At 35.1% G+C, this 23,793-nt stretch overlaps 1 protein-coding gene across 2 annotated transcripts in view; it reads left to right on the forward strand.

Moving 5' to 3' along the window:
• LOC150098019 (uncharacterized) overlaps positions 1-17,181 on the forward strand; it is a 90,554-nt gene extending 73,373 nt beyond the window's left edge. The window contains exons 3-5 of one of the 2 annotated variants that reach the window (XM_090406255.1): positions 7,426-7,854; positions 13,172-13,786; positions 16,652-17,180. In XM_090406255.1, coding sequence (XP_090262381.1) covers positions 7,426-7,854; positions 13,172-13,786; positions 16,652-16,953 — 1,346 coding nt within the window. In that variant the 3' untranslated portion in view covers positions 16,954-17,180. Of the gene's footprint in view, positions 1-7,425; positions 7,855-13,171; positions 13,787-16,651 lie in introns of both variants that reach the window. The other variant, XM_090406254.1, reaches the window with a different exon arrangement.
• Positions 17,182-23,793: the final 6,612 nt, after the last annotated feature.

Here is a 23,793-nt window from a genome sequence, read left to right on the forward strand (position 1 = left end):
AATCTCCCAATGATTCCAAAATTCATTCTTTGTGATTTAACCCTTTTTTTTTTTACAAACAAACAAAAACTTAGTATTAAATTAAAGACCGCATTCAGCCTCTCATCAAATCACGACGTATAACACATTGAATAGGTTTCAATGCTATTAAAACAAAATCCTGTCTTATTACCGAAAGAAATAGTCTACTTCACTCCTTGTTACTTTTTATGATGTTCCAATTTCCACTTAAGATCAGTTTTCTCTTTTAGGAATAAAACATATTACATCTATAGCTGCTTCAGGCTCTAAAAAACTTGTATTCCTTTTTATTCAAAACACTACTTCTTTTGATTAACTCCTACTATTTTAGAAATCCCAAATTCGTCCGACCTTAGAATTTTATTCTCACACTTGGATGACGCATTCAAAAATTACTCAGAATTCTTGACCGTGTGTAGAAGAGGACAATCCGCCTAATAGGTGATTTCTTTCTCTCTCTCTCTCTCTCTATCTATCTATCTATCTATCTATCACACACACGCTCCAGTCTCTTTCTCATAGGTGCTCCATGTGCACCGCTCCACAGAACTGGCCTCTGATTTCGTCTAATCTTGTAAGAACACGTGCAGCCACTTGTCAACATCCGTACACAGTTCATTAATAAACCTATGTAACCAACTTATCATCTAGCTCTGTTCTTTGGAATGCCTTCTCCATACTTTTTTTTTCTCTCTCTCTCTTTAGCACAACCCACGAAACTTGTTAGCAGATTCCTTCTTTCTCTTTAACCACTTGCGATCTATAACACAACAGTGCCGTGTATGTGGGGAGTCGATATATATATATATATATATATATATATATATATATATATATATATATATATATATATATATATATATATATATATATATATATATATATATATATATATATATATATATATATATATATATATATATATATATATAAGTCTCTCCGATTCCCATATCTGCTTCACTTTATAAAAAGATCAAGTGATAGAAAAAACGAAGCTTTAAATCCTAAAACCTTAACTGGGAAAAGAAATGCATTTTTTTTTCTGATTTTCAAACTGAAGCATTAAATCGATTAATATTTTAGATGAAAAAATTTTTCAATGGAAAATTAAAATACGATACGTGAAAAGTTTAGGGAGAAATGCTCAATGACTGAACTGGAAAATGAACGAATTTGAAGAATAAAAGTTTTAGTGTAAAAGAACTGAATAAATAAAGAAATAACTACAACCTGCGTTTCACTGAAATAATCAGTTCTCTTTCTTTCTTCTATAATATGCTGGACCTTTTTAAGAACGCTCATCATTATCACGAGAGAGAGAGAGATGAGCATTTAACGAAGGAAAGAAACTTTTGAATCACATGATAAATAATTTCATCGCATTGCTCAACTAAAGTTATCAGATTATTGATATAATCTGAGTCAATTATATCAACAAATAACTTCCTTCGGAAAGAAAATTATTGACTCGGTGTAAGAATGGTTAACTTCCTTTGCCTTATTGAAAAAGATTCAGATGGAATGACGTGTGAAAATTTCACTGAGAATTTAAAGTTTGCATAAACAGAAGTGATGGCTAAATGAGTGGATGACAGAATGATCGTTATTTGAAGCAAAACAGACTGAATCATACTTCAATAACTAAAATGCGAAATTCGATCTGCTGGAGAAATATATCGGATGATTGAAACCACGAAAAGAGATTCTAAAAGATGATTGACGATAAATTCAATTATGTAGAATAAATTACGATCTACTGAAGACAACGAGTGAGTGAATACTGTAGTCTTAAATAGAATAAATAATAATTATGTAATTGAGTTTCTTCCTTCTATTTTCATCTGTACATTCTCTCTTTTTTAACTTAAAAATGATTAACTTCGTTTCTGTAGAAAATTCCAGAGTTGTTCCGTTGTCTTTCTTTATTTATTTTATCTTCTCTCTCTTTCTTTATTTCTTTCCAACTCGTTTTTTTTTAATGAAAATTTTCTTTTTTTAAGCGAGTGGAAACAAAAATCTATCTTTATTATGCAGTATGAAAGACACAGGAATGCGAATTTCCAACATACCTTTAAAATAACACATTACACGAATTAGACAACCGATGTTCAAAACACATGTGCAGTTATAAACCTGTGCATGGAAATAATAGTTTGCAACCTTCTGTGGTACAGATGTACATTCCAACCAATTGTCTTTGATAATTGTGATGCACATTTTCGCGCAGTTGATGAGAGGGGTACGCTGGTAATAACAGTTATAATTTTCGTTGTAATAATATTACTGTTAGCTTTAATAAGTATATTAACTATTTTCACAAGTTTCTGTGGGATACCAATTTAAATAATACACACCCATTTGTATTATATTGATACGGATCAAAATGTATTCTAATTAAACGTTCCTATCCATTCGCTTAAAAAAATGTCTTCCTTACAAACAGAAAAATACGATCCGAGCAAGAGAGAAGTCACGAACTGTATTCATGTCTGTCCGGGGATTGTTCCGCAACACTACTTCTCTACCTAAATACAAGAATCATTTTCGCTTGAGGTTCCAACTCTCATCTCTTTAGTTGCAGCTGGTCATTCCAAGAATCTAAACTGAAGATCGACAAAATCAAATTAAAAAAATCAAACATTGCGAATTTTTTTCAGTGAGCTGAAAACCAGTTTTAATTTAGATCGAATGGCATTTACGCAAATAGCAAAAAGCATTTCTAGTTCGGTGTAGTTCTACGGGCTTTTTTTTACTGACAATTATTTATTTATTTTTTCCAAAGTTCTAAAGATCTCACTACTTATTTTAGTCATCCATTTGATCATCTGAGCAGTTGCAATAAACACCACTAAAAAAGAGATTCACATTTTGTAACACTCAGCTTAGAATTATTATTAATATTCCGCTTATTTTTATTCGTTCAGTTCTAAACGTTCAGTACAATTACCCATCCTGTATCACAGCTAATGCAAAACTTGACACAGCCTTTAACAAAGAAAATGAATACGTTATACAAAACACAGAAGTGCATAAAGCCATCTAAGGATTCAGAGAAAATTTCAAACACGTTTTACAAGATAAATGTTTGTTATGATTATTCTTTCTAGCCACATACACTTGCTTTGAATGGGTTATTTCAATATGGAAATTTTATTCTGGAATCTCGGTAATAAAAATATTTTTTTCCAATCATATGATCAGTTTTCTACCTCAATCGTTATTTTTTTCATTTTTTTCTAAAGTAAAACATAAAAGTGGGCATCAAAGCTCGAGAGCTTCAGGAAACATGGCATGAATAAAAACGAACTTTGGGCAGTCTGGTCACGGCTATTTAAACCAACAGTCCTGAATATTTTTACGTTTGGCGAAGAAATGTGACCCACGTGATCTCAGGTTGTCATACAAGGAAATATATCAAGACTGCACTGCTGAGTTTTAGAAAAGGAAAAGAAAAAAAGACCGAAAGAGCCCAATACAGCTTTGAATGACAACTTAAAATATCTCTCGGTTGCATTTTTTCCCTTATTTCCTATAGATTTTGACAGATTGGATATATCAGCACGTGTCAGTTATATCAGTGAACAAATAAATCCTTCAAGGGAACGTTGCTCCTTCAAGTAGAAGCAATGTTGCCTCATCCTTTCCAATCAATTTTTTGTTATCCGAGATGAGACAAGAAGAGAATCTGCCCACAACACTTCAGAAATAGCAGTTCCTGAAGTTAACGCAAGTCTTGAAATAGGAGACTAACATTTCTGAGCTTTTTTTGTTTGTTAATGAGATATGACATGGCACTAATAGCACAGTATCCTATTGCATGGCGTACGTAGGAGGTAGCATTGTTTCCACGAGTAATTAATTTATTTTTATAACAGAGCAGTTTGAAAGTAAGAACTTAAGAGTTATTGTGTGTGATTTTTGAACTTGGAAGCTATTATATATATAAAGTGATTGTAGTCAGCTTTTACAAAAAATATAAATACAGTGAAAAGATAGTCTACCCTTACAAGTATTAGTAATAAAACACTTTATTCAGCGCAGCTAACATCATACTTTTATTCACTGTAAAGGTGTATAGTGAAGAATATATTGGGGAAGATGAGCTGGTTTTCGGAATAATGAGTGCACAGATAGGCTGCATCTCTTTTATCTACTCCTCATCATAAATGCTACATGAATGGAAGTGTAATTTTATCCATTTCTCTCTCTCTCTCTCTCCTTGCAAATTGCTGTTCATATCTGTGAATTGCCAAAGCAATCATTAGAAAACTTTAAACTACACCTACTGTTTTATCCACTGATGATGATGTCGAAACAAACCAGTATCGAGTTCCAAGAATAATAATAATGAATTTCCGTCTCTGAGTGTTGTAATACGATGAGATCTAAATTGGACGCTGATTTCAACGGTATGATATCAACAAACATTCTCTTAATAGAGTTGGTTTCGTTTGGTCGCTTGATGTCGAAGTGAGGAGCCTATTTTAATGTTTTAAGAGATTTTGAGGGAGTAGTGCTGTTATATAGGACACGTATAATGATTAATCAATAAATTTAAATTAATAATCCGATAATTAAGTGCAGAAAAAGGATATATTTTCGAAAAATAAACGATCCACTTCGAGATTATTAACTTACTTCATAAATAGTTCCTGGTTTTAACCACATTTTGTGCGTTGCAGTTAGTAGTGACACATGATGTTCCCCATATGTACACTGAGCATATTACGCAAAGATAATATGACTACAATTAAAACTTGCTCAACCGTAGATAGACGTGCTAGGATTGCTAAGGATACACACATCGCTTGGAAAGTTGGGCAGTTAAAGTGTAATCTTCATTTCAGTGAGGTTTGGGTTTTGATTTTCTGCGCTAAAGTGTTCTTTAATTTCTTCAACAAGCATCGGAGGTCTGCCTCTCTCGAACGGCATACATTTGTGCCGTTTGAGAGAGAGAGATTGGAGAAAAATTGTTAGTTTAGGAATGATAGCAGAAACTGCTAAGGCTATGAGATCAGTATATTATATTTGTTGTGGTGGTTATAGCCTTTCAGCTATAACCACAACCAGGGAAATGACTATGAGCAAGGTGGTTTCCCGCTGCCTTTCTATATCCTATGACTGTACTCTGTGTGTTCACGGTGCAGGCTTGCCTGCTTGCGGAATGAAAAAAAAAAACAGATAAATTGGTGGAAAAGATTCTGCTGTCCACGCCGAAGACCGGCTAGTTTGACTATGACTGAGGAAAATCCTTAAGCTCCTGATGTCGTCGACGACGATAATCGAACCTTGGACATTCCTTCCCCAGGCATATGGTGGCGAAGCGCAAAACCACTAGGCTAACCGCGAGGACATATTTCATTTATAAACTTCAAATATTTCCTGGCCGATTAACCTATTTTTCGGAATGAAAAACTGGATTCCCGAAGAAAAACTAAACTGTTTGAAACTTTGGCTGAAGCAAGAATATCAGGCCAGTGTATTCTGCCGTAGATTGCGTGAATTCTTCTTCTGATGAACGATTTTCCTGTTTTACACGAGAATAGAAATGCCGAATTTTCATAAGTAGAAGAAAATCCTGTCATCTCACTATGAGATCGGATTCCTCGCCTTCACTTGAAAAGTTATATATATATATGTATGTATGTATGTATGTATGTAAATGTTCTTCACATTCAAGACCGGATTCGAACCAAGGTCGTGGAAAATGAAGGCATTATCGTTATTGACTGAGCAGTCCATATTTATAATTCACTAGACATGAATAGTTGCCGCATGGTCGCTCTGCCCCTCGGTAATATTCCACACGAATTTTTGCCAGGAATGGGCTGTAGGTTATCTTTATTCAAAATGAACAAAGTGATTCTACCCTTCTTGATTAGGAAAGTAGAACTGTTTAAGAGTAACTTGTTTTACCAGCCAACTATACAATTTAATAGTTATTATTAACTAAATAAATGAGTTACCGTCATTTCAATCACAGAATGAAACAGAGAAGAAAAGAAGGCGGTTTATATTGCAGCTTTTCCAGAGATCTTGATTTATATTCTTTCATATAATATCACGCATTTTTTCTACAGTATTTTTAAGTAGATAAAATACCAACAAATCAACAGCTTTCGCTAATATTAGGAAAAGGTTTGATCCGTCTGCAGGGTCCCAAACAATGCGAAGAGAGAGAGAGAGAGAGAGAGAGAGAGAGAGAGAGAGAGAGAGAGAGAGAGAGAGAGAGAGAAGTGTACAAAAGATGCCAAACATCCTTTCTGCTAACTGGTTCCTCTAATGATTTGGAAGTGCCATTTTGGCTTTTATATAAGACAATTTAGAAGTCTTTAAAAAGTTGTTTTAATTTATAAATAAGGAAAAGTTGAATAAAGTCTCAAATATTTTAGAATTATATGATCTGTGTTTAAGACGTTTTTAAGTACGTCCTTTATCAACATCCTAAAATACAAATATTTTAGTACTGACTGCATTTTATAAAATTAGGATACATGTACTAAATAATGGTATTTAGAGGGCAACCAAATTTCTTAGATACTGTCCCTCCGCTGAAACATCAGGGAGGGAGAGTATATGCTAGCTTGGTGGGCCGAGTGGACAGCACATCAGCTCTGCTACTAACAGGAATAATTGACCATAAATGGACTCACTGAGGGAATATCTAAAAATTGTGGCACACGTTATAAAAAATGAGTACAGCGCGGCAGAAATAACTAAAAATAACTCACATGTATAAAAACACATTAAGGAGGACCACGAAAAAACAAATAATTTGATGAAAAACGACTACAAACAGTTACCCTAATAATAAAAAAATATATATATATTATATCTTATATTGATGACGTCATTGTCTTCTATTTTATTTGCATATATATCAGTTTTTTTTACAACTACTAATATTCACGCGAATGTTAATCTGCTATCATATTAATAAGCGTGTCATATTTAATGGTGTAATATTTATAAATATGATAATTGTTGTTAGATAACTAAATAAACACATGGTATTATTTAATATGTAGTAGTTTTGCTCAAATAAGAAAGCCTAATAGCTTGCTTTAAGAAATTATTTTTATGTGTTAAAGAATCCATAGAACGTATTAAAATATATTCAGTTGACCAAGACCTTTTGATTCAGTATAATTCATCAACTATTATACATTATTACCCGATGTATGTTTAATGTAGCATTTAGAATTAGAAAGAACTTTAAGCAATTGTCAAATAAAATTTATAAATGCAAATATACATAACGGTTTCGATTTAATTAAATCAATTTGTTCACGAGTGCTTAAATCAAGCAAATAGAGTCAAGAGCGGTTTTATTTTTGTCATTTTCCTTGCCCAAGAAAATAAATAATAAAAAAAGATGAATGTCCGATTGTTTTCCCCCTATAGGTACCACCATGTACGCCCCTTACGGTACAGCCTACGGGTATGGTCTCGCTCCCGCGTTTCATCCACCATATGGTCCGTACAGCGCCGTTTTGCTTCATTTCCTCTCTATGGCTCGACACACTCCTCACGGCGACCCACCTGACGCCCAAGTTCCTTCAGACTTTCATAAAGATGTCCTTAAGAACCCCAACTTGGCCTCAGTCAGGCCTTCATCTCTAGTGAAGCCTAAAGTGACGAAACCCAAACCTATAACTTTCATAAAAGACAATATGGATGCCGACAAATATAATGTTCCGGTAATTGAAAGTGTAACTAAAGAGCCTGTGAGCTTTGTCTCCTCAACTAACTTCGCAGAGAGTCACCAGTATTCCACTACGTCATCATCTCAATTACTTGGTCTGTCGTCACCAGTATCAGGAATATATCAGGGTAAGATATTTTAATTCCAATGTGATGTAGTGTGATAACTTAATGTTTAGTAAGATACAGTTTATAATATAAATTATTATGTGTTTTTAAGTTCGTTTTAATATAAAGGTCGCGTTTGTATCAAACTCATGCCGAAGTGAGAGGCTTGGTACTTGAAAGGTTAAAAACAACACTATTTAGTTAGTCAACATTTTAACTGGTACGCGATGCAGCAATTAATCTGAGTGCTTTTCTAAACTGGAAGGAGAAACGAATGAGTGTCCAACCCAATGATTGAACAACGAAACTCCAAAAGTTAGAGTAAACAAGTTAATTGCGTGCACAGTAGATGACAGTCGAACTACGAATAATAATGAACAGACGTGCAACCGAACAACTAACTTGGTAAAAGCAAAAGGCTGAATCATCAAATCATAGGAAGACAAACAATTGGCAAATTTCAAGGGTGGAAATCTACCTGGATTTTTCAAATCCCTTTACCATTTAGAGCAGCGAATTGGAATGTGGCCTTGGGCTATGCTAAACAAGATGCCAGTTGTGTTAACAAAAGTTATGTTGTCGCTAACTTTTTTTTTCATGATTATTCTCTGATTAGTGTGTGTTTTCGAATTGATGGCGAAAAGGTTTCAGCGAAACCTTAAGAAAAAGAAAGAAAGAAAAGAAAAAGCATGAAACTTCTTAAAAATAGATTTCGACATAACAAGTTCATCGTAGCTGGAAAGCAAATGGAACTTAACAGTAATAACAAGATATAGAGCCAAAAAAGACTTCAATTTGGCAAATTAAGTAAGAGATAATATTAAAGATCTATTATAATTTTATACCCAAATACCATGAAACTTGAAAAGTTACGAAATTTTACCACAAAATGTATAAAAACATAACCATCATCGTAGGAGCTGCCTTGACTTGTATGTTCACCGAACATACAAGCCAAGACAGCTCTTAAAAGACGCGAACTCTGGCTTGTATGTTCACCGTTTATTATCACAAACTGTGTAGTAAAATTCCGGAACTTTTCAAGTTCCATTTCTTATGACTGTAAAATGGATCTTTAATGTTCTCATTATGAACTTGAAAGGTCTTTGCTGTGATCATATTTTAAAAGCAGCTCCAATCTCGTTGATATTGGCGTTATGTTGCTTGCAGTGTTAAGCGTGGCTTTTAAATCTAACATCTGTCTCCTGCCTTTTTTCAAGCACTATCAGGGTAGTGTTGTATCACAAGATTTTAGTATCAGTAGATATGATAGTTGGTAACGTTGAAAGCAAGCCCAACGAATAACTGACTAAAATCACCCGTCGAACTAAAAGACGTGAAGGCTTAGGGGAAAAACAACTTTTTAAGTGCTCTTATGTTTTTAAATTAGAAATAAGGAAATAAAGAAAGATTTTAACTAAAATTCAAATGCTTGATAAAATTTAATAAAAGATCCAATATTCCGAACTGCATTGAATTCTAATGGTGAATAATTATTAATATCAGTTCAAATCGCATTTTCATTAAAATATAATTTGATTGGAAATAATTGCACAGGGTAAACAGTCTAATGTGGACACTAAATCCATACCTCATTTTATTAAATGATATTAGCTAAAGAGGAGTTAAGTCAGTGTGGTGTCATATATAATTTGAAAAGGTTTTGTCCTATTTGTGCCCTTGTAAATGATTCGATTGAAGCAAATGAACTGAATTCGATATGTTTTTGTAAGTATTAAAAATGTTGGAGTTCAATAAAGTCCATCCAGTCAAAGTACAAAGATAATTAACTTGCGAATATACTGCGAACGAATCTGATAGACGGCATTTTAAGAAACACAACACGCATAATAATAAATGACTTGGGATATCGTGGGGCGGTGAGGGGGGAGGGAATACAAGCTATGCGTTTTCCTCCTTGTGCACCAACACTTGCAAAGCACTGTAGTTTCTTTGTCTGACAGGTACAGAAATATGCAGAGTTATAATGACATATTAATAACTGGATTCTGGGAAATATCCAGGTGCATCTGTGATGTAACTATAGCAACGAGGGTTTTTTTTTTTTTTTTTTTTTTTTTTTCTTTCAATCAGAAAGCGCCCATAAGTTTCAGCTCTTTCCTATCTCCTGTACTACTTTAATGGTCTGATCCGTTTGCTCAAGTTAATTTGCGTTTCGTGAATATAAAGGAAGTCCTCAAACGAAATAGAAAAAAAAATACATTTATTGTATGAAGTTTACTTGCCAGTAAACTTCATACAGTATTCAAAACTCGTAATTCTTTTAAAAAGAAAAGCCAAACTATTTTGCCTGAGACTTTATATAATAATAATAGCCTAATTTGTGTGTTGTTCAGTAAGACGGATGTGACGTCATGTATTCATAGCCATACTAGGTTTTACTTGCGCCTAGCAATAAGTGGCGGTTTCGATAGCCATCCGAAACACCTCTCGAGTGATTAATTTTTATTCAGTTCCTTGCTGTTGAAAATATGCTGATTGCTGGTTAATAAATTCATTAATAATTGTCACTGTTGTTTGATATACTTCACCAGTTTGGATAATAATGTTAAAGTCGTTTTGTTACAGCGTCAACATTTCCTATCGTCATCATTCTTTAGTTTTTTTTTTTTTTCAATTAAATAAGTAGTGCATGAGAATGTGAATGCATTTACTGTTATAAACAACCCACAATAGGCTAATGACAACAACAACAATAATGAATATGTTATAGGAAATTATTGACATCTAGAGTCAATATTAATACTTCCTAATGAACACACAAATCTGACTTCTGAAGCCGCATTGGATTGCGAACGCACCTTTTTGGGTGATAAATTAGGTTGCAAGTTAGTCATACAAAACAACAAAAGGCAGAAAAAGGGAAATTACAGAGAATGAGAGAGAGAGAGAGAGCGCATTGCTGACACAGAGCAAGATCTTGTTTATATTTCACTCACTGCGCGAGGAACAGAACTCAAGAAGGTAATAGAAAACGAATATTGCACCAATTGTTATTAGTTGCATTTTTTTATGGCTCCTCAAACGCGTAATTTTCTTGGTTCATCTATCCACTTCCAGCACAAACCTTGGACTGTGCCCAACAAGCATATGGCCGTTCCCATCCGTGAGATAAGGTTAGAGCACTTCCCTAAACGGCACTTCATAGATTGCTTACGTTTTGAATTTCCTAACAGCACCTTAAACTTTCGTGGGAAAACATCTTGCACATCCTTCTGTCGTACGGTCCTGATTGATCCGTGTATCGACTGATACTGGAGGGGAGGAAAACGAGTGTAATACTGGTGGTACCAAGTACTTGTATCTCTTTACCTATCGAAGGGGGTAGAGGTGGGTGAATGTGTGTGTGTGTGTGGTGGATAAAATAATCTCTTGTTTCCGACACTGATCACGGGGTATTTATTAGAAAACCAATAGAGCCGATCTCGTAGCAACACAAGCGAAACTTGGCCGAGGAGAACGTGTTCTGACACACTAAGTCTGACTGGGTTTGATAGTTTTACGAATACACCCACAAAGCGATTTGTGCAACCATCACAGCTGTGTGTAAGTGGTTAGCCAAATAACAGAGAGCACGCCGAACACCATTACCTTCTATTAGATCACTATCGGGGTTCTTTATTGATAATTATCGGAACATCGATGTCCATAGGAAAGAAAGGATATAAACGGGGGAAGGGGGGAGGAACATCTTTACTAGCTGTTGCGAACGCTGCGAAACATTGTGTAACGTTGATGATCGGTAGAATGGAACCGACTGAACAAATAAAGTGTTTAACGTAGCCGAAGTCAATATAGAAATGAATGTAAACAGATAAAAAATAAAAAAAAAGGAAGGAAGCGAAGATCGTGATAGCTCAACTATAACTGAAGATGGTTTCTTGCAATTGTTAGTTACTGTTCGCAAACTATCGTCTTAGGTAATTAAGATGCAGAACGTCATATATATGCATCATTATTATTAGTGCAAGCTGTGACAGGAGAGATGGAAAATTATTATAAAACTGGCCTGAATCTCATGGTACTTCTACGTCCAATAAGACGTCACGTATTAGACAAGCTAAACGTACGTAACGTTTCTCGTTTCATAAACACGTGAGTGAAAGAAAAAAAAAGTACATAAAATTTCATTGTTGAGTAGGTTTGATTAGGAACTTAGTTCACTGTCATATTTACATAACGCACGGAAGGGCAATTTTTTGCTATCTACAGCTGAACAGAATGTAAACTGCAATACCGCAACATAACTTGAAGAATGACGTTATCAATTCAATTGTAGGATTCATTCCTTTTTCAGTTTAGATAATTTCATATGAAGATAGAAAACCGTACAACATTGCAAGGCCTGATGTGCGAATAGAATCTGAGGAATTTCGACCAGTATGCTAACGACTACGTTCGCCTATCATGTTAGCATTTAAATATTAAAAATTTGAAGCCAAAACAACCTTTCCTTCCACACTCCAACCAGCACTGATTTAAATAAGTTTAATTCTGTTATCATGAATGCATTTTATGAAGTCTGGAACCTGCATTTTTGATCCACTAATTTCTTCGGTTGAGCCTCCGTAGCTCAGCTGATTTTGACGAAGCCATTTGGTTGGAAATCTTTAATAGAAACTTATCTTGTGCGGCTGGCCATCGTGATTTTAAACTGGAGTTAAATAACTCTGAACGAATGCAGTTTAGAAAACTAAATATAATCCTACTTTGAAGTATTTATTTTCAAAGAAACGGAAAGTACTACCGTGCATGTTTCGTAGTGCTCAACGATGGGTTCAATAAGTTTATTTATTTATTTCGTATGGCGATTCAACCATGAGCCCTTTTACGGGGAGGTACAGCACCCCCACCCTATTTTTATCCGGACTGGCATAGCTGAAAATTCAGACTTATGTATGGAGGGATTGTCTTAGTTATTCCTGACTGTATCCGTGTGTGTTCAGTAGGCCGGTTTGCCTGCTTGCGGGATGAAAAACCCCAGATAAACTGGGAGGAAAAGCCCTGCTGTCCACGCCCAGGATCGGATATCTTGGCTATGTCTGAGAAAGATCTTTAATTTTCTCACGTCAGGGAGGGCTAACCTAGTGGCTAACAGTCTGCGCGGTTAGCCACTAGGCTAACCGCGCAGACGGTTAGCCACTAGGTTAGCCCTACCTAGGTTAGCCACTAGGTTGAACCGTCTGCGCGGTTAGCCTAGTGGCTAACCGCGCAGACGGTTCAACAAATAACACTTATTTATGTTTAATGTTTTGCTTTCCAGGCTGAAACCATTAGTATTTATATTTTCTTATAATTGTTCTTGCTTTTTTAACAGGATCACAAAACTTTCCGCCTTGCATTAGTCCCTCAAGTGTCGAGAATGCCCCAAACCTTCTCAACTTGCCTAGTCATCATCTTGTTCAAGAAGTTAGTGCTAAACACAAAGCTCCAGACCGCACTCTGTCCGACTACTCCATCGAGACCATCTTGAACCTTTCGAAACACAAGACAGAGAACCGAAGACAGGAGGAACCCATCAATCTAGTCACTCGTCCTTACGCCATCCCTACCCAAGAGGTCGACACGGGCATGCTGGCGAACAACCACATCTCGCTGTCGGCTTTTTCCTGCATGCGATGCCACAAGACATTCACCACCCCACACGGACTGGAGGTTCATGCAAGACGCTCACACAGCGGAAAGCGTCCCTTCTCGTGCCTCTTATGCAACAAGAGCTTCGGCCACGAAATTAGCCTCGATCTACACCGAGCCATCCACACCACCGAGCGCATATTTGAATGCAAACAGTGCGGTAAGCGTTTCAAGAGGTCATCTACCCTTTCTACACACCTCTTGATCCATTCTGACACGAGACCGTACCCGTGCCAGTATTGCGGCAAGAGATTTCACCAGAAATCGGACATGAAGAAGCATACCTACATTCACACAGGTAAGTCTTAGCGTCGCGTCGGACCTTTATTATTCAAAAGATGTGAATGTGTAATAGATTAAGAAATACAATTTAAAAAAATACAATAAAAGTGATTATGACATTATTCGAATTTATATAGAAAAAAACTATTATTTGATCACCTCGGGACTATTATTTGAGATGACTTTCTGAAAAATCGGTACAAAAAGTTAACATTTCTGGTGTACTGATTTTTCAGAACCTGCAGATCTTCTGTGAAAATTAAATACATCTCATCTTCCTTTTTCCCTCTTTTACCTTGTGGTGTCGAAGGTTTATCAATCATCGGACCTCAAACCGTTCACAGGATAAGATGGTCAGCCCTACGACCCGGTGTATCCTTATGTCCGTAGTGTTGAGGTCTCAAGGCCGGTTTGTCTGCTTTGTGGGATGAAAACCCCCAGGATAAACTAGGGGAAAAACCCTACTGTCCACGTCCGGCTAACTTGTCTATGGTTGAGGAAGATCCTTCAGCTACTCACGTCACCTACGGGAATCGAACCTAGGACACTTCTTCCCCAGGCATATAGTTGCGAAGCGCACAGCCACTAGGCTAACCGCGTGGGCTTTAAATACATTATATTTCAATTTTAAGCTAACCGAATGACAGCTTTCTATTACATCACAATCGGTGTTTAACACTCTGCAGTGCTCCAAGATTCTCAGTAAAAATACGACATGGCAAAAGCGAGAATGTTTATATATAAACTTTTATTTTTTTATTTTTTCATGTTTAATTTCACGATGAATAAAAATACATTAAAGGATACTATAAAAAGAATTTTGTAGAAAACAAAAATCACATAGCTACGAATCTTTTTTTTTTTTTTTTTGTATACTTCGCAGTCGGCTAAAGAGTAGTCTTGGAATAAATTAATTTTTAGGAGGTGATTTGCCAGATTTGAAATTTCCGCTGAAAAAAAAAAAGTTCACTTTATAAAAACAATTCCTTGGTTATCTTGCTGGAATTAATGACTCTAAAGAGCATGAAGTACAATTTTGGAACTTCATAAAATTGCATCGTTTAGAGAAAAGTCTAAATACTTGTTAGACAATGACATCGAAAATTTTTCGGTTCTTCAACAAGTGAAGATATTATTAATAATTATGCTAACGGATAAGTAGATATCCAAAGATGCAATTATGCAAAGAAAGAGACTGAAGAAGGTAGCTACAATTTGTCTTACTAAGTTCGAAAATCCGTCCCACGAATTGCATTTTTATATCACGGTGACTCATTAGTAGTGAGCTAACAACATCGAACTCTGGGACTTTCCCCCGGCATACCAGGATCAAAGCATATTAAGACTTGCTAATAAACAACAACGAATATTAAACCTCATCATTCACTTAAATGACTTCGGTAGACCCGAGATATTTAATCCTTTCAAATATTCCACGCAAGTCGAATGGATTGGTGAAGCCGTGTCAATGCTCTCAAAGCAATCGAACTTCTGTCCTACTAAATGGATACATTATTTAATGTGCTTGTTCATTCTACACTTTTTTCTTGATAAATGGGTGTAAATCCGACTGATTAATCCAATTGTGGTTGTTTGTAATTACGATCGAAGCAATTCAGCTACAAGTTCTTGATGTCATGTATTCGTCTCCGGTTTGTTTCTTTTGCCTGACGAAAAACTTGAGTCACTGCATTCCCATGGTGGATGCACGGTAACAACAGACCTATTGGTTGGGTTTTAGATGGAAACGTAAGTTGCTTGTATGTTGAAAATATCCCTTGAAAAAATAAGGAAAGTCAGAAAGAATGTTATCTTGCCTCTGCATCCCATATTATCAAATTGATGAAAAATTAATCTCTTACTAAGTGCTGTGAATGTCTACTTAATTTCAGGAGTAAATTCCCAAAGAAAAAAATTAAAAGTAAAAGAAGCATTTTTACTTGTTGACAAATATGCGCAGTTATGAAGGACTCCAGTTTTGAAAAAAAAAAAAAAAACTAAATGAAGCAGATAAATCAGCATAGTTGGCCTTTAAGTTCGACAACAAGACTGTTGATTTATGTTAATATGTACTAAATGAGATGTTAAGCTGCAATAAATCAGTGGATTGTAAATTATTAAAAATATTTTGGATTTCTGACCGACTAACTAGAGCACAGCATGCGACGAGTGCGGTGAAAGGTTCCGTCAGAACAATACTACCATGGAAAATAAGTTCTAAGGGAAGTTAGGATCCTAGTATACTAACATTTTGAACCATAATGATAGATACCAGAAGATAAACCTTTATGAGTGCGAATTTAGCCGTCAACTAGAGGAACCTTTTTTCAAGTCTTTTTTTTTCTTCTTTCAGCTTTCTGTTTTCATCGATCTCCGTCACAAGCAAGGAGGTTTTGTAGTTTTCTTTACTTCAATAAACTCAAGTGTTTAACCTCTGCATCTCAGAAAACTCGAACCATAAAACTTACACTATTTCAAACAACAATACGAGTGTTATGGTTTAGGATCACGAGATGGCGGAAGTCATTTGCTCTGCTGTACTCTCTCCGATGAGAATACCACTCACAATTCATCGGTCATCATAATTTGCTTAGGGGTAAAACAGCTTCGCCTGTTGCCTTATGGGAAATTAAAAAAAAAGGCATCGGAGGAGTTTTTACTTTTATATTTTATTTTATTTATTTTTATTAAATATTAAATTTCTGTAGCCTGTGTCTATTCAATTGTTTAATATCGCAGCGTATTTGCTCTGTGACATTTACTCTCTGCGCTCACGCAGTATAAAAAAAAATGCACTGTGAGGGTGCTGAGAGAAATTAGATACTACAAAATTTCATAAGAATGTAAAAATGAGTTTTTTTTTTTTTTCTTCTTCTTTCAGGTGAGAAACCCCACAAATGCGGAGTCTGTGGGAAGGCCTTCAGTCAGTCATCCAATTTAATCACTCATAGTCGAAAGCACACTGGGTTTAAACCTTTTGCTTGCGAGCTTTGTCCGCGTGCCTTTCAGCGGAAAGTCGACCTAAGACGTCATCGTGAAACGCAGCATCTCGTGTCACTCACAGACGACGTCGCCCTTCTAAAGACTCATTCGGCAGTGTACTCTAGCAACTTGAAAGATAAAATTGTGCTGAACAGCAAAAGTGGAAACTATGAACTTGTGGTGCCATCTAGTGATAGCTAACTAAAAATCGTACTCTGGATCAGATTATTACATATGTTTTCATTTTTTCCCTGCCACAAAATCTTTCAGCGAATATATGTTAATTAAAGCTTGTTTATACTTACATAAATATAAATATATATATTATATTATATATGCACATTTAAATAGTAGTAAAGAGCATTTTTATAGTTTAAATGTTAAAAGACTTGACGTTATTATTGCTATTCAAATTATAAAAATGTACATTGAAAAAAAAAAGCTAATGAAATAACTAAATGAATTTCGTTCTAATTACTTGTATTTGCATTTTAATAAGTCTTATAAATTAAACACAATGCTTATTTGCATTCCAGTAAAATCATTTCAAAATAAATAGTTAAAAAACTGAACACTTCATTGTTAAATAATTATTGTACCGTTGTATAAATAAAAAAAACAAATTTGTTATTTTTTAAGAAGTATTTAAGACAATACACAAATTCACAGCAGATCAGGTAAATGGTTCAATAGATCTACAGTCAATATATGAAGCGTATATGTTATCCCAGTTTCATTTCAAGAAAGCGTTTTATCCAGGAACTTTCATTTGTATTATTTTATTTTTTTAATCACAGCACGGTTAAAATAAAATTTTATTTTATTTTTAATCACACAAAATAAAATTTAATATAAAAGTATTGTCAACAACTAATATAAAAATCTGACGAGGTGGCGCTGCAAGCATACTTTTTTTTTTTTTTTTTTTGTATGCAGAAAATAGAAGCAAACCAAACGATCTTTATACGTAATGATTTAGAAAGCTGTATGTATTAAATTATACACAAAAAAGTTTCACAAACCATGTAATCAAGTTATTATTATCACCGACTCCTTTCAACCAATAAATAGGGATATTTTACTTTTTGATACTGTCAAAATATATTCGTCCTTAGTATGCTACATAATGGTCCTTCAGTGCCAAATCTATCGCAAAATTAATGTCTTCTTTTTTTCTTCTGCTTTATTTTAATCACGTTTTAACATTTTTATGAGCATGCTCTATTCACGTATTAGAAAAAAAAAGACATATTCAATCAAAAGGAAGAAAATAAAAATAACAATAATAATACAAACTTACTTGGCTACCACAAGTGCTTATAATCTTGCCGCTTCATACAAAGCATCTGTGAGCAAAATTACAAAAAAAAAAGGTCCAAGTGAAGAATAATATGTGAAGAGAAGATAATAAGAGCTGATAACAACAAATGGAATTATACATTATTTATTAACAGTAATTAATGCAATTACCGTTGCTGTATATAAACATTTAATTCATATTGAGTTAAAATTAATAATAAAAATAAAATATCGTTCTGAAATCGAAGCCACGTACCATGACGGGAATATAATTGTCTACGGAAAGTAACTAATCTAAATTATTTGAGGTAGAGTTCCATTGCTTTCTCAGTTTATTCATTGTCATTTTTATCATAAAGAATTTCTTAATGGGGAAAAGTGATCAATAATGAACTCGTATTTCTACTCCCCTATTATGCATTATTTTCTTTAAATTGGGTTTTAATGTTCCATAAACTCGTTTTCAAAATAAAGTCGAAACATCTTGAAAATGAAAAGACGCAAGGCAAAACCTTTGTATTGCTAAAGTTCTTAAGTTAAGATAGCAATTCCAAGAAATTGCAAAAATTCTTCAGCGGAATCGCATTCTTACGGAGCAATAATCAAACCCAAAGATTCTCCTTTAGGCCCTCATAATAACTCATAATAAGCCATGACGATCGAGTTCCGTTTTTTGAAACTGAATATAAAGACACCCAAAATCATCGAATCCAAGGAAGTTGAGAAACTACGATGACTGCGCACATCTAGAGGAAGTTCAAATCTTCTGGTAGAACTGCAGACTCTAAAATTATACTTCATACGAAATATATTATTGTTTTAATCCTATACCCAAGCGTAAACAGACAGAGATTTGGCGTGAAGTATCTTCCCAACTAGTCGTCTTGTATGAGGCTCTTTGACTCTACATCATTTGTCTCAGTATCTCAAAACGCAAAGCACACTTCCTTTTGGGTGTGTGTGGGAAGGGTCGCCACCTTTATTGAGGACTCTTCAGTGGGAGCTAGACTTTGAGAGATGCTAACTCTAAATCAGTTCATGAACATTCGAAAGAAGAGTGTGTTTGATTGATCTGACGTCATCAGTCTCTATATACAAGCAGCCTAGTCATGAAGATACTTCACGCGAGAACTTTGCTTATGTTTGATTAAAGGATTAAAACAAGAATATAATTTCTTGTCTATTATAATTTATTTGATTCCTAAGCAAGAAAACAAACGTTTTGCAATAAATTCGGGCTCTAAAAGGATCCTTTTCGACAACAATTTGAGAATGATTTCGTGTTCTTCGTTCTTTCTACCTTTAGAATTACAATCGAGGATACATGTGGATCCACGGTAAATTATATCGAGATCCGTTGATACTGGATCCAGAAGATTTGGTCTTCAGTATACTTTTTTTGAGTTGGGGAAGGAATCAAAACAATGAGGGGTATGTGGTGCAGCAAGTAAAAGAAAGAAGTAGAAAGATTACACAAAGTCATACAAACCAAGTATTTTCTTTTCATTATTAAGAAAATTTTAAGTAGAATTCCACTTATAAAAACCAAATTACTGCTGTTTTTTTTTTATTCATTCTTATATCGTATAACGTATGAAAGTGCTAAATGTTACTGTATGATATTATTTTATCATCATGCCTAAAGTTTATCTCAAAGTAATTTTCATTTTCATGTTAATTTTCATTAACAGAAAAAAAAGACAGAAAAGTGACTAGATATTTCGAATCCAACTAAGTATTTTTAAATGAGCAATTTCACTTTTGGCGATCAGTTCTCTCATACAATCCACTTCCACAACCTATCGCACAAGTCATCACTAGAATTTTGGTTGATGGAATCTAAAATCACAATAGATTTGAAGTTACACGATAGTGTTACAGGGAAATTACAAAAAACCTCCTGCAATACAACCATCAATTTAATATTAAATGATGCAGTTGAAAGTATGGTTTCAGAAGGATAATTCTTCGGGAAGAAGGAGGACAGTCTTACCAAACTGTATATCTCTGAGAGCTTAATTCTGTTCAGGTAGCCATCAGACGTCATGGTTTTTGGTGCATCCACAAAGCCCCATCCAACTTAAACATCCTCATACTATTACCGAGTCTCCACCAAACTTGACAGTTAGAATAATGCAGCCCTGCCGGAAACGTTCCCCGGATAATCTCCAGGTCCAAACACGACCATCAGAGTGAAATATTTGGAAGCATGATTCAGGTGTGAAAAACACCAGTCCAAACTTCGTTTGGCTTTGAGTGAGGTGATGTGCGGCTTTTTCGGAGCAGCTCTGCCTAGTAACCTAAGGCATGCAACTCTCTGCGGACAGTTCTGGTGCTGACAGATGTCCTTGCAGCATTTTCAATGTTGACCGCGAGATCCGCCGTTGATGACGCCGGACCTCGAAATGTTCAAGGGATGCTTGAACATTTCGAGAGAAAGAGCGTCGATCTTGGTGTGAGGGAATGTCGATGTCTTCCCAAAGCGTTTTCCTGCTGTGGTAGCACCATCAACTTTCCATCTACGAATGACATAAGCAACAGCAGATTTCGGTATACTGAGACGGGTAGCAATATCATGGATGGAAGGACCACTGATGTGACACCCAACTACCATCCTACATTGGAAGTCTGTCAGGTTGAGCTAAACGTGGCATCTTGACATCGAGTACAGTGCAAAACATGCATTACGTCCCATTCTCTATTCTCTCTCCTATTCTCTATTTATATATATATATAAAGATAAGACGAAATTTGAAACGTTTTTATGTCATGTTCGGCTCTTACCGGCTTACCAGCCCGGAACTCGGGGGTTGGGCGGCGTAGGCGCCATGGGAGAGGAGCCCCCCCTAGTATATATATATATATATATATATATATATATATATATATATATATATATATATATATATATATAGAGAGAGAGAGAGAGAGAGAGAGAGAGAGAGAGAGAGAGAGAGTCGTCAGAACTCGTATGACCAAATGGCTCTTTGGTTGAAAAGCACTCATGGTTCGTTACTTCCCAGATTTCAAACCTGGTGAATCCCAGTTTGAACCGGGCCTCTCATATGGTGACGAAGCGGTTTTTCTTTTAATTTTCAACTTGTAAAACAGGCAAATCGATCGGAAAACATTTCGATCGATTTGATCGAAAGATCGAAGTTATTCGATCGATCGGATAACTATTCCAGTGGTTAACAGAATTGATAGTGTCTTAGCTTTCCGACCAACAGGTTTGGAAAGCTAGGACACCAACACACCGCAATAGGATTAAAAAAACTTTGTCACAAAAAGTTTATAATATTTTGTGTATGAGATTCAGATTAAAAGATAAAAATTAATAGATTTGTATTATATTGAACTTTAGTTCCAGAGCGATTAATAGTAGGAACTCCCAAATAAGGAATTGCTAGGAGGTTATGCATCTCTTCCCGTTTCTTGCTCTTACTTATTTGTGTGCGTTATCATCTGTTTTTGAACTTCGGTTCAAAAGCAGATGATCTAAATAATTGTTCACCATTATGCATATTTCCAAAGAATAGTACTGCAGTGCTTTAACTAAGATAGATTAGTTAAAGGGTATGCTGGGGTATACAAAAATTTAAATGATTTGCATGTTTAACTGTAATTTTTTTTTTCAAACAAAAGTCTACTTATTTATATCTAGTGTACTGTCCTTTTTTCGACGGAAATACAAAGAAACTTAATGAATTGTAACACCAATATAATACAAAATTAAGACTTTTATTAAAATTATTAATTTGATAAACGTTAGTGTGTAGAATCTCTATTAACTGTTTTCCACTTATCCCAGTTTTCGTTTTGCTTTGATTACTTAATGGTAGAATTATATAAAACAAAATTATACTGTATATACAGCACATGTAAAAAAAAATCTCAGAACAAATTAAAAAAATGATGTCCTAATTCATAGTGAATTAGGGCATCATTCACTATTCATAGCGACAATGAATGGTGTGATACTTTACGAAACGCTATTACACAAAAACCACATTGTTCTTTATGATGGTCTACGATCCTTCTTTGTTTCATCTACTTTTAATTTGAAAGTACTGGTTAGGCCTACTGGTGTGAATCACATTTGCTTACACCTGGTTTAATCTAAACGTGTCAAAAATTTCTCACTTGTAATCTCATGAAAGAACAACAAAATATACAGAATAATCACTATTTAAAACCTATTACATGAAGGAAGATAGTCAGGATGTAACTTAATATAACTTATAAATTATACAAATTAAGTGGATATTGAATCCGACATTATTTCAAAGGCGAATATATAGAAACTACAAGAGTTTCGTGCCGAATATAGAAACTATAAAAGTTTCGGGGGATCCAAGCGTAAGCAACCTTTCAGGACAGGGGCAACGCGTGGCAAAGATGGAGTAAGTTCTGATCACTTTCCTTAGTATTCTCCATAATGCAAAGCAAATCTCCTTACGCACATGTATGATGCTATGCTTTATAGGAAGGGGTCACTATCTAGACCGGTTTCGATCTTTGTTGAGGTCTCGACAGTACTAAGGAAAGTGATCAGAACTTACTCCACCTTTTCCACGAGTTGCCCCTGTCCTGAAAGGTTGCTTACGCTTGGATCCCCCGAAACTTTTATAGTTTCTATATTCGGCACAAAACTCTTCTAGTTTCTATTTATTCGGCTTTGAAATAATGTTAGATTCAATAACCACTTAATTTGTATAATTTTGCATCGCCGAAGTGAAGCCTCTTGGCTCTTTATTTCAGTAACTTAAAAATGCGCTTGCATTTATAATCTGCCATTTAAATCAGTTCAGTTTGTAACACTTCAGGAAAAAGAATCGTCCTTTGATTTATTTCACTTAGTTCGTTCTTCATTTCCCAGTTAATCTATTTACCGAAACCAACATAACTCCCCCTGCTTACATCATTTAGCACCTACAAGTACCATGGGGGTGGGGGTGGGGTCAGAAATATCCTTAGAATCAGTGTATAGAGGACGAAAGCTAGCATAATGAAGCACGCTGAGCCTCTTCAATATAATCACATTATGACTTCCACTTTTCCAAAGTTGCAGTAGAGAACATGTCCAGGAAATAGAGTTGTACCTCAATATGGAGAACGAGAGCATACGTACTGTTCATCTGACAATCTACTATAATATTACAAATGGGCTGGATGGTTTTCTGTGAGTCGTGCTGCATCGAATTCTCTGAGTTTCTTTCGATGGTAGTACTTATATATCAAGCTTATATCTCAGATCAACAAAACTGTCGAAATGTCTAGAATATTACTTCTACAACACTGTATTCTAATTCACGCTTTATTCGTAGATTTATGCTTTAATTCATTTTGTAGATGAAAATTTAAATATGCGGAAGGTTTTCACCTAAGGTTACATTTCATTGAATACCTTTATCCTCAGTGCATCAGTCAATGATATATTCTCCAGATACCTGACATGTTCTAAGACCATCTCTCTTGTACTGTCGAAAGAGAAAAAAGAATCCACTTATTTTCCTGTAGGGCTCCAGAAACCATGACAAATATTTGGCGCATTTGACCTAGCATATTTCTGAGGATAATTTGACAAATTTCACACAAAACCTTTTTTTGTAGTTGTTGTTTGTTCTTGAAAATTCGTTTCGAAGCGCATGGAAGAATAAGAACAATTCTAAACTAAAGGTCGACCGCAGAGTCTTACAATGCTCAAGCACATCAGAACATATCTTTCAACTAATAACAAAT

Source organism: Typopeltis vanoorti, chromosome 16 (assembly GCF_054136105.1).
Source record: "Typopeltis vanoorti isolate ZY-2024b chromosome 16, IOZ_Tvanoo_1.0, whole genome shotgun sequence".
In the NCBI taxonomy this organism is placed as follows: domain Eukaryota; kingdom Metazoa; phylum Arthropoda; class Arachnida; order Uropygi; family Thelyphonidae; genus Typopeltis; species Typopeltis vanoorti.